An 11,919-nucleotide genomic window follows, 5' to 3' on the forward strand; every position below is an offset into this window, starting at 1 on the left:
TGGCGTGTTGGGAACAGCACAGCCAGGTCTGAGCAGGGCTCTCCCCTCCTGCGTCACCGGCTCCCCAGGCTTTTCAGCTCGTGTTTCTAGCTGGAGCTCCTGCCTTTTTGGTACCAGCTGTTTAAATGCAGGCCGCAAGAGATGGGACAGGCCACGGAACTATACTCTTCTAGAGGCCAAGGCAGGCTCCTCCCTACGTCCATTCTCCAGGGCTTCGTCCAGCATCGGTTTCAACAGCCCAACCATCTATCCCTCTTCTGCAGCCTACTAGATCTCACTAGGGAATGGCAGCATGAAGGCCACTAGCTCGGCTCATGCTAGGGATTGAAGACAGGCCCTTCCCAGCTGGAAGTTCGAGTTGAGCAGAAAGCCAGGCTTCAGAGCCGGGGCTGCCGCAGACTCGTCCCCTCTGTGGATCAGGCACAGAGGCAGGCAGACACATGACCCCCACAGGCCTGTGGATAATTATTATTATTATTGATGTTATTTATTATTTGTACTGCCTGCAAACCCTAGTCATGGGCCAGGGCCTCACCGCGCCAGGCCCTCGCTGCGCCAGGTGCTGGACAAACACAGAAGAAAATGTTAGTCCCTGCCCTGAAGAGCTCACAGTGTAAGACAAGAGACAACAGATGGATACAGAGAGATGGTGGCGTACAAGGAAACAATCACAGAATCACAGGACTGGAAGGGACCTCGAGAGGTCTTCTAATCCAGTCCCCTGCACTCATGGCAGGACTAAGGGTTATCTAGAGCATCCCTGACAGGGGTTTGTCTAACTTGTTTTTAAAAACCTTCAGTGACCAAGATTCCACAACCTCCCATGGCAATTTATTCCAGTGCTTAACCACCCTGACAGGAAGATTTTTCTAATGTCCAACCTAAACCTCCCTTGCTTCAGTTTAAGCCCATTGCTTCTTGTGCTACCTCAGAGGCAGTATTAGCCAGCAGGAAGGCCGGGGTCCCGTTTTTTGTACGTATTGCTGCAAAGGAGCATTTCGGGGTGGGGGGGAGGGGGAGGGGGAGGTGGTTCGGGGCTGTTTACGAGGAACTCCTCCCCAGCACGTGGAGCAGCAGGGGAGGAAGCACCAAGGGGCTTCTCTGAAAATGTAACAAGTGGGTGCTGGTGACAGACATCAGGAGCCGTTTGGAGATGAGCTTCGACATCGCAGTAGTAGAGAGGTGGTAGGAAAGGTGGGGATTGGCCAGGTGGGGCCCTGACGGTGAAAACAAGCAGCTGGTGTTGGATGCTAGAGAAGGGGGAGGCAGTGGAGGGAGGCAAAGACAGGGGTGACGTGGTCACAGTGCCAGGCTAGGAAAACCACTTTTGCCGCCATCCTCTGCGTGGAGCTGAGCGGGGCCAGGCTGCCGTTGTCCAGGCCAGAGAGAAGGCTGCTGCAGCAGTCAAAAGACACCCGGCGATGGGAGTTCTGGCTGTGCGGAGGGACAGGAACGGCCGTATCATAGAGACATGGCACAGGCAGAATCAGCAAGGGTGAGACGTAGCTGGAGGTGGGGACCTAGAGAGATGGCCGAGCCAAAGGGGGCGCCCGGTTCTGCACCTGAGTGACAGGCAGGACGGTGGTGGTGGTGTCCACGATGCTGGAGAACGGCAGTGCTTGGGAGGAGATTAGGATTCAGCCTCCATTTTCCTTTCCTTAGCAACATCCTGTGACTCAGCCCTCTTCTGTTACCTCCCTCAAATACTCCCAGAGGCAGTTTCCATGTTCCCCCTGGCTCTGTATTTGCTGTGGTTTGACCAAGCTTCAGTCTCCGTCAGCCAAATTCTTCGCTGGCGTAACGCGGCTGGCTTCCGTGGAGTTACGCCAGCATGCAGTTTGGCCCCCGGATCTGAGATGGGCCGGATCCAGAGCCCAAGTGAGCTGGCGGCCTGGGCGTCGGGCTCTGAGGCCGGGCTGAGGTGCCCGTCTCTGGGTCTGAGCCCTGCGTCTCTCCCCCCCCCGCAGATCGCCGCACAGATCTGTAGACAGGCCGGCCTGGTGAAAAAGTCCAAGGATGTGATGGACTATCACGAAGACAACTTCGCCATCGTCTTCGCAGCCATGGGGGTGAGTCCGACCGGGGGCTGGTGGGGACGGCACAGGCCTCCCAGCTCCGTGCAGGGCCTTGCCTCAGGCAGCAGGTCCTGGGGCGAAGGGCTGGGGACAGTCTCAGCAACACAGGCTGCTGGGAGGGTGTCTCACCAGCTGGGCCCCTTGCAGCCCCATGTAGCAAGGCTCTGAGGGTGCCCTGGACTAGGGGTTTGGGTCAAACCCAGAGCCAGGTGTCCAGACCTTGGCTGGGGACCTGGGGGTCACAGTCATCGTGCTGGGGCTGGGTTCGGGGACAAATCTGGGGAGCTCGGGCTCAGGGCTGAGTCTGGGGCTGAGCTTTGGGATCAGCCAGGGCCCTCGGGCAGGGGCATCCCTGCGGCCCAGGGTTTGGGGCTGAGCCCAGGCCAGCGGGTTCGGGGACAGCCCAGCCACTGGAGGGTCAGCACGAGCGTGGGAGGATCCGACGTCCTGCCTTGGTCTCAGGGCCAAGGGCTTTGAGAACTGCTCCTCGGCAGAGCGAGTGGTCAGTGGGGAAACAGGCTAAGCCCTGGAACTGCCTCCCGGCCCCCTCGGGCTGGACCCGGGGCCAGGGAGAATCCCCCCTGTAAAGAGCCGGGTGGTCGAGATCGGCAGCACTGTGCTCCCCCCTGCTGGACAGCTGTGTCCTTGCAACCTGCTCTGCTCCCCGGCCCCACACCGCTCCCTGCCCCTGGCACCGGCTGCTTCCTCCAGAGACGGTGCCCGGCGACCCAGCGCCACGCGGAGAGGTGCCCTGCAGCCAGGCCAGTGCCCCGAGGCGCTCCGTGCCACAGCAGCCTGCCCCATCCTGGCAGGCCCTTGTGCTGCGTCCCCAGGGTGGCATGGGCCCAGAGGAGTAAGAACAGAAAGGAATTAAAAGAGACAAGTTATACTGAAGAGGCTGGGCTGGGAACCAGAGTCTGGGACTCAGGACACCTGGGTTCTAGTCCCTGCTCTGACTCCCTGTGGGACTGTGGGTGAGTCCCTGCCCTCCCCTGGCCTCAGTTTCCCCATCTGTACAATGGGGACTGTTGTGTTGCTCAGCCCCGCCCCGTTGTGGATGTGATTGACAGGTGAACATGGAAACTGCCCGCTTCTTCAAGTCGGACTTCGAGGAGAACGGCTCCATGGAGAACGTGTGCCTCTTCCTGAACCTCGCCAATGACCCCACGTGAGTACAGCCCCTGCCTGCCATCAAGAGAACTGCACCAGATCAGGCCCCATTAACCATAACACGCCCAGCCCCCTGCCTTTTGTTCTGCACGTGTGCAGCGCCTAGAGCAACGGGGTGCAGTCCATGGCTGGGGTGCCTGAACACTACCGTAATACACCTAATAGCAACAAAACTGTACAGCACCTAGCGCAACGGGGTGAAGTCCATGGCTGGGCTCCTGGGCACTACCGTAATACACCTAATAGCAACAAAACTGTACAGCACCTAGCGCAACGGGATGCATCCATGGCTGGGGCTCCTGGGCACTACCGTAATACATCTAACAGCAATAAAACTGTACAGTGCCCAGCGCAACGGGATGCGTCCATGGCTGGGGCTCCTGGGCACTACCGTAATACAGCTAATAGCAATTAAGTCGTACAGCGCCAAGCACGATGGGGTCCTGGTCTATGTCAGGGTTGCCTGGGCCCTATTGTAGTACAAATAATTAAAGATACTGAGACCTGGGCGGCTACAGGCATCCTCGTCTTGGCTCTGATCTCCCTCACTGTGGTGTAAAGCTGGAGTAACCCTGTGGAAGTTGATGGAATTGCTCCGGTGTAAGTGAGAGGAGGATCAGAGCCACTGGGCCTAGTTATCTCTGGAGTAATTCTACTGAGGTCAGTAGGCCCAATCCCCCATTGCATTATGGGCCCAAATGCCACTCTGGAGAGGAGCTCCTCTCTTTGGGCGGAGCTCACACTCCTCTTCCGTGCGGTTCATGCCACATGGGTGCTACAGATCGGGCAGCCCTCCTCCTGCATCAGGAGGAAACCACCGGTAACTAGAAGGTGCCTCCACTCCTGCCAGGGGCACCAGTCCTGCTGAGGGGCCAATCTAGCATTGACTCTAATGGGAGCAGAGCCTCGGCTCCCCTTGACTCCAGCTAGAGTGGATGCTGCCCGGCCCCTTGCAGATTTCAAGCCCTTTCGCAATGCCCATCCCCATTCCCCCTCATCCCTTTGCTGGGTGGGGCGGCTAGGACACATTGCAATGCAGCCTGGTGGCCAGTGGCGGAGAGGGACCACAGCCAAGGGTTGGCTCACCCAGATCAGGGTCCCTGCCATGCCAGGGGATGGCCCAGTTCCTACTGAGAGTGTAGCATACGGGCTGGTGTGCGTACGCGGCTGCCCTCTGCTAGATAGACTCAGCACTGCTCCCCGGCACGTCCTAGCCCAGCTGCGGCTCCCAGCAAGGGGAGCCTCATCTCCTAGCTCAGTGGGGAGGGGCTGGTTTGCGGGGCAGGAGGTTCTGGCCTCGCTCTGCATGGCCCAGGGGTGCAGCCGTGCCGTTCCAGCTCCCCGCCGGTGTGTGCCGATGCTGTCCGCAGGCTTGGGGTGCTCGCCATTGGGGGAAGGGGAACTACGAGATGAGCGAGAGTGGGGCCATCTGATGCCCAGAGGGGATTGGCCCCCTGGTAACCTGGTCTCTCGGGGGAACGGCGTGGCTGTGGTGAACGCGCTTTCAGGGGACGTCCCAGACCAGCCTCCGCTACCGGCCGTCTCCTCCCACAGGATCGAGCGCATCATCACCCCGCGCCTGGCGCTGACCACCGCCGAGTTCCTGGCCTACCAGTGCGAGAAGCATGTCCTGGTGATCCTGACCGACATGAGCTCCTACGCCGAGGCCCTGCGGGAGGTCAGTACGGCGACGCCTCCCATCCTGACGCCGCAGCTGGACTCAGGCCCCAGCCTTCCCAAGAGTTGGAGGCGCCTGTGAACGGGCCGCACTGGGTCCCACTGCCCAGGGAGGGCCAGACTGTCCCCGGCAATCAGCTCCCAGCAACTCCCACTGAGGCAGGTGAACAAGCAGCGGGAGCTGCTGGGAGCTGAGGCCTTCATCAAACCCAGTCGCTTCCTTTGAGCTCCTAAATGAGAGACAAATGCTTTGGAGACTCTGCTCCAAACGGGAAACTCAGGGGTGATGTGACCCTGTTCCCCTGCCTGTGTCAGGCTCCCGTCCACTCCCTTCCAGCTGCTCCCATCCCCCTCCCGACACACATCGTCACATACACCCGGGGGGGTGGGGGCTGGCAGGTTGGGGTGAACGTGGCCAACTCTCTCCCACAACCTTCTGGGACTCGCTTTCCTCGCTACGCTCCTTCCTTCTGGCTCCTCGGGCCTCACCCCCCGGCTGCACCCTGCATCCAACGGCCGCAGGGTAACGTGCATTGCAGGGCGCTGGGGAAGGGGAAAGTGACTCCAGTCCACGCTTGCCTCTGTCCTGGGGCCACGTTTGTGGTTCCCGTCGGGTGTCCTCCCTCGGGCCCTGAACCTGGAGATGGCTAATCTGAGCAAACCGCCTGGCTGGCAGCCCAGTGACCAGCCAGCGAGGGGTCCTAGGCAGTGCCAAGGGTTTTCGGAGGCATCGTGGCAAAGGCGAGTTTTCAGGAGGGGTTTGAAGGAGAACAGAGGTGGCTCTGTGGGTGTTGCTGGGGAGCTCCTCCCGAGCGCGAGGGGCGTCAGGGGGGAAACGCAAGGGGGCTGGTGTGAAAACTTGCCGGGTGGACGATGGTGGCGCACGCCCATCGGAGCCGAGCGCCCGCAGCGTGACGGCAAAGGAGAGGTAATGGAGCCTCAGAAGCGAAGACAAGCAGCTTGTGTGCGATGCGAACAGGCCGGGAGAGCAAAGCAAGGGGGGACGGGCTCAAAGCGGCTGGCTGGGAGACTGATCTTTGCAGCAGACCCCGAATGGGTCTGAGCGGGGCAAGATGGCGTTTGTCGAGGCCGGCGAGAAGGATGCTGCACGTGGGGAGAGCCTGGGGGAGTTTTACGGTGTGGCTGCAGGAAAGGCAGGGAGAATCAGCTGGGTTTATCCATTCACACTAACAGCCCGGGCTCAATAGCTCAATCAGTCGGGCCCTGTCCTGTTACCCCTGGAGGCCCTGGGCTCGGTCCCCACGCAGTGACCCTGCCAGGGGGCATCCACCAATGGAATGGCCCGAATGCGGGTTACACCGTGCCCCCGGGTCAGCGGGCTCCCTGTGGATGGGAGGCTTTTCAAAGCTCTGGCAGAGGTGCGACCCGCTGTCCTTTGAAACATCCATCTCCGCTGGAAGGGCGGTTTCCCTTCCCGGGGGGAGAGCTGAGCTTCAGGGGCTGGGTTTTATTTTGCCGGGGCATCTTCTCGCCCCAGAGCCATTTACCTGACCCAGTAAAACAGAGCACTCAGCGATTCACATGCACCCAGCCCCAGCGAGCGCTGCTGACCAGCCCTCTCCAGAGCGAACCCGGCACTGGGGGAAGGGGCCAGCCCGCTGGATCGCAGTGGGAGGAGGACAGCATGGGTTGTCCCTCAGGCAGAAAGAAACTGGGATGAACTAAGCGCAGGGGGAACCCAAAGGCAGGGCAGGAATGCGATCCGAGGTGCAGCAGGAGCGTGCCACTGGGCAGAGAGCTGTGGAGGGGGCAGGCTCACCAGGCCTGGGGGCGGAATCGCACAGGAGGGGCGCTCCTCAGTCACTGCCCCCAGCCGGGATCCACCAGAGGGGGGCGCTGCACCTACGGAACAGCCGGGCAAGGGGAGCATCCTGCTCCGTGTCACAGACCCGGTGATGGGGCCGAAGCTGGGACAGGTCTTCCCCACGCGGCCCCTCGGCGGATCCCAGGAGGGTGGGACCCACGACCGCTGTCCTGCAGCAGTCACTCTTGCTCCTCGCTCTTCCCCTTAGGTGTCGGCAGCCAGGGAGGAGGTGCCAGGCCGCAGGGGCTTCCCTGGCTACATGTACACCGACCTGGCCACCATCTACGAGCGCGCCGGGCGCGTGGAGGGGAGGAACGGCTCCATCACGCAGATCCCCATTCTAACCATGCCCAACGACGGTGAGCGGGCACACGGCGGGCCAGCCCACGGCCCCCCCAGCAGTCAGGCCACAGCGGGTGCCGGGGGCATCAGCAAGTTGCTCAGTGATTTGCTGCTGCTGCATTAGCAGCCAGGATCCCAACCAGTGGCCACGACCCACACCTGATGGGGGGAGGGATCTCAGCAGGCGGCTGTGCCTGCGCACCCGATGGGGAGGATCCCAGCAAGCTGCTGTGCCCCCATGCGCTCCCCCACATTGATTTTGATCCCTGCAGAGATGTGGGGGTGTCGGACTCAGCTGATGCCCCAGGGAGCAGGGCGAGAGCCGGCCTCCTTCAGCACCCAAAACACCAGCTGTGGGCTAATGGACACCAGCCTTCGCTTCGGCTAGCAGTGGTAGATCCTTTATCCTCTCCGCGGCCCAGCCACCAGAGGGCAGCGCTGCTCACTGACTCCTGCCTGCTGCACACAGGTCTCCCAGGCCCCTCTGGGGGACCCGGGCTGTGGCTGTTTCTCTCCTGGCGGAGCCTGGCCCTCGAGCGTAGGAGAAGCAGGAAATGGAAAGAGGGAAGCTGCTGCCCAGGCATGACTTCCGCCCCCGCCTCCCAATTCCTTATCTGAGGTCCCACAAGTTCCCCTATTCGCAAGAATCACTCAGGCTGCGGCCCTCCCTGCCACCCCCCCCTTCCCCCCTCCAGCCGTCAGCATCCTGTCAGGAGGGAGGGGATGGTGGCCGAATGCGGCTCCGAAGTCCTTTACACGGGGCAGCGCCCTGGGGAGCTGCCAGAAGGTGGAGCCCACGTGGGCTTTTCCTGGGATTGTTCCAGGGTGTTCTCCCCTGAGCTGCAGCTCTGCCCCCCACAAGCCCTGCATCCCCTGGGGCCAGCAGGAGGCCAGGCTGTTTGCACTGGGGCCCTGCATCAGCACCGGGCCCCGATCCGGCTCCCTGATCACACGGTTTCATGGCAAGCACCGAATTGTCCATCCACGGTAACATATCTGTCAGCTGGGGGCTGAGCCGTCCAGTCAGGGAGAAGCGCTGCCATGTGACTGGCATCTGTAACAATCCGTCGGGAATGGAGACGGTCCAAGAGCTAATATTTGCGCCCGCTTCCCTACCTGCCAGGGCCGGCGTCCTGGCTGAGGGTGCCGGGTGGCCTTGTGGGTGGGGTGGTCCTGCCCTCTACCGGGGGAGTGGGTGAGGGTCTGCCCAGGGCAATTCCCTCAGGCCGGGCATAGGCTGGCATCCGGGGCCTGGTGAAGTGAGCCATGCCAGCTGTCAGAGGGTGGGGTCCTTGCGGCGGGGGCCCTTGGCAGGCCTCACAGGCTACCATTGGCTCTGTCTTTTCCTTCCCAGACATCACCCACCCCATCCCCGACTTGACAGGCTTCATCACGGAAGGGCAGGTGTACGTGGACAGACAGCTCCATAACAGACAGGTTCGCCGCCCCCCGAATCCGAGAGCCCCTCCTTCCGCCCCGGTGTCTCGGGGTGGAGCAGCGGGCTCAGGCTCTGACCGCAGCCAGGGAAACCCACTGCCAAAGGGGACGACGCCAAGGCTGGAACCGCAGGGGCGCACGGAGCCGTGGCTTTGGGGGTGCTGACTGGCTAGCGAGGGAGCACATGATAAAGAGAGGCCAGATCTACTGCCCAGGGCACAAACCTGGGTGCCAGGAACTCCACCCTTCTAACGCCAGCTGGCCACTGGCCGCTCCTGTGAGCCTGGGCGAATGGCTGTAAAAGGGGGCTCACAATCCCCATCTCCTGTCGGGGTTTCTTGTGGGGGGTTCGCTAGCGGGTGTCCGGCCGGCACTTACCACACCCGCCGCGCAGGGCGTGCTAAGGCCATCGTGTTTGTGTGCTTTCTGCCCCCACAGATCTACCCCCCCATAAACGTGCTGCCCTCCCTCTCCCGCCTGATGAAGTCGGCCATTGGGGAGGGCATGACTCGGAAGGACCACGGTGACGTGTCCAACCAGCTGGTAAGTGCAGCAAGAGGGGGTAGGAATAATTTGCTACGTCAGCCCCACTCACTGAGGGATTCTCCATCCCGACCCCTCTCTCCTTCCCCTTCATACGGACAGCTGGAGGCTGCCCTCAGCCACACCGGCAGTGAACCAGGGTAAGTGCGCTGACGTCCCCAGAGGAAGTATGGTCCAGTGGTTAGGGTGATAGCTTGGGACCCTCAGGTCAATTCCCTGCTCTGCCCCAGACTTCCAGCATCCTAGGATCGGGTCTCTGCCTCGGTTCCTTACATGCAAATTGAAGATAACAGCCCTGCCTGGGGGATAATCTATCTTACATGGCCCCCAGCACTGTAGTATCTGGGCCCCTCACAGTCTTCAGTGGATTTCTCCCCACGCGCCCCTGTTGCGAGTTCTCTGGCACCCCATTCACCGGCCCATCCTTTCGCTCGCACCCCCAGTACGCCTGCTACGCCATAGGCAAGGACGTGCAGGCCATGAAGGCCGTGGTCGGGGAGGAGGCGCTGTCGGCCGACGACCTGCTGTACCTGGAGTTCCTGCAGAAGTTTGAGAAGCAGTTCATCGCCCAGGGTAAGGAGCCCGGCTTCCAGCTCCACGCACGGGCGCCCAGCAGGCAGGCAGAGCCCACGCGTCTGCAGCAGGGCGGGGAAGGGCACGGCTGAAGCAAGCCACTGTGTTTGCTACAGAGTACGGGCTCGGGGTCCCCGCTTGCAGTGCCTTGGCTCGCAGGCAGGCCTGGCGGCCCAGCGCCCCCCTTCCACAGAGAGCCCACAACCGAGTGGTGCTCAGTGCAAAGAAACCCGCGGTGGAGCCGACGTCGGGCTTTGCAGGCACAGCCTACGGCCAGCTCGGGACAGCAGGGCCTGAAAGCTCCCGTCAGAAAAAACTGTGTAGCCCTAGTCTCCAGAATCCCATTCTCCAGCCTGCCCCAAGGCCCCAGGGCCCCCTGGCCATTCTCCAGTCTCTCCTGGGGCCCGGGGCCCCCTGGTTGTTCTCCAGCCTCTCCCAGGGGCACCCTGGCCTTTCTCCAGCTCCTCCTGGGGCCAGGGACTCCCTAGCCATTCTCCAGACCATCCTGGGGCCCCCTGGCCATTCTCCAGACCATCCTGGGGCCCCCTGGCCATTCTCCAGACCATCCTGGGGCCCCCTGGCCATTCTCCAGCCCCTCCCAGGGGCCTGGGTGTCCCTGGCCATTTTCTGGGACTTAGAGGGGTGTGAGGCTCTTTAGCCCTTTCAACCCTCCTGGTGCTCTCGTATCTCTAGCCGTTCTCCAGACCAGCTTGGGGTGCAAAGGTCCATATTCATTTCTAGCCCCTCCTGGGGCCTGGTTTAGGTGTCCACTCTTGGGCCCCAGGTGTCTGCAACCAGTGTCCCAACATGCCTCTGTCCCACTCGCCAGGCCCCTACGACAACAGAACCATCTTCGAATCGCTGGACATTGGCTGGCAGCTGCTCCGCATCTTCCCGAAGGAGCTGCTAAAGCGGATCCCCGAGAGCATCCTGGCCGAGTACTACCCGCGGGAGGCCAAAGCGCCAGGCCTGCAGCACCACGACACCGCCCTGTAACCGCCTGCTCCGCTGCGGGCCAGCCCCTCGCTCAGAGCCCAGTTACCAGCTCCTGTCACCCCCTTTGGGCCCCGCGGCGGGTGTATTTATGTCAAGGAACAGCCCCTGGTACTGATGAGATGGATCTGCGGCTGGGTGGGCTGCGTGGTATTTACACAGCCGGCAGCTAGTGTGCTCTGTGCTGTCACAGAGTTGCTGTCCCAGCACGCCCCCTTGTGGCTGGAGGTAGTGATGCCACAGACCTGCCTCAGTTTCCCCATGGCAATTTTCGGCCTGCTCTGGCTGTAAAGGTGACTGGCCCTCCAGCCCAGCCACTGGAAAGCATTCCACTTCCTTTGGGGGGTTGCTATTATTAGAAACCAAAGGTCTTTTCAGCCAACGAGGTCCAAATCAATACCCGAAAAGAGCCCTAGAGTGCCCCCCACCCCTGTCCTGGGGTGCCTGGGTCCCTCCCTCCCAGCTCTCCTCCCTGTGCTTCTGGCTCCAGTCTGCCCAGCACGGCCACAGCCCCTGTCCCCGCTTGGCCTTAAGCCACAGCAAAGCAGCCTGTTGTACCGCACAGTCCTGCCAGGCGTCCTTCTCATCGAGAGAGATCGCTCGCTTCCCACCACCTGCCCTGGGCCAGGAATCCCGGTTTGCGCCCCCTGGCCTCAGCAGCTCCAGGCCTGACCAGCCATCGCTATTTACAATGTACCATGGGCTGGGACCCGCAACGGCGAGCGGCTAATTAACCTTCAGTAAAAAAAATGTCGGGGAAAAAATCTGTCTCTGGCTCTTTAATTGGGACATGAGGGACCCTGTTTGGAAATGAGCCCCAGCCTTTAGGGGGTGTTGAAAAAGCGCCATCCCACCCGGGTGGTCGGCTCTCACCAGCTAACCCTGCATCCCCACTTTCCAGCTGATCGCAGGGCGGTCGCACAGGTTTAACTACATCAGGTCTTAGCCCGAAGGCCGTGAAGCCAAGGCCTGGCAGAGGGTGTGGGTCGGAACGAGGAAGTTCCAGCCCGTCCCGGTCTCTGGAGTTCTGCCGAGTGACATCAGAAGCGAAGGGGAGGAAAACAGGCTCCAAAAGCTGCTGGCGCTGGTTGCTCTGGAGTCACACGAGAACTTGGGGATGTCCCGGGCAATTGTGTCCACCCTGACCTGGCGCACTGGCCGGTTCCTGAGCAAAGGAACGAACGCCGTGGTGTTAGAGAAGCCTGGTGGGGCACGTGGGGGGCACAACACATATTGACGATAGCTGATGGGTTCATTGCCTGAGGCAACATGCCACTGTGTGGG

At 61.5% G+C, this 11,919-nt stretch overlaps 1 protein-coding gene across 1 annotated transcript in view; it reads left to right on the plus strand.

The window, feature by feature from the left end:
* The window catches only part of LOC123371745 (V-type proton ATPase subunit B, kidney isoform), a 77,171-nt gene extending 65,784 nt beyond the window's left edge, over positions 1–11,387 (plus strand). The window contains exons 7-14 of the mRNA XM_045019592.1: positions 1,968–2,069; positions 3,146–3,243; positions 4,800–4,923; positions 6,956–7,106; positions 8,444–8,526; positions 8,965–9,069; positions 9,513–9,642; positions 10,472–11,387. Of these exons, the coding sequence (XP_044875527.1) occupies positions 1,968–2,069; positions 3,146–3,243; positions 4,800–4,923; positions 6,956–7,106; positions 8,444–8,526; positions 8,965–9,069; positions 9,513–9,642; positions 10,472–10,638 (960 nt within the window). The 3' untranslated portion in view covers positions 10,639–11,387. The remainder of the gene's footprint in view (positions 1–1,967; positions 2,070–3,145; positions 3,244–4,799; positions 4,924–6,955; positions 7,107–8,443; positions 8,527–8,964; positions 9,070–9,512; positions 9,643–10,471) is intronic.
* Positions 11,388–11,919: the final 532 nt, after the last annotated feature.

This window comes from Mauremys mutica, chromosome 5, assembly GCF_020497125.1.
Source record: "Mauremys mutica isolate MM-2020 ecotype Southern chromosome 5, ASM2049712v1, whole genome shotgun sequence".
Lineage (NCBI taxonomy): Eukaryota > Metazoa > Chordata > Testudines > Geoemydidae > Mauremys > Mauremys mutica.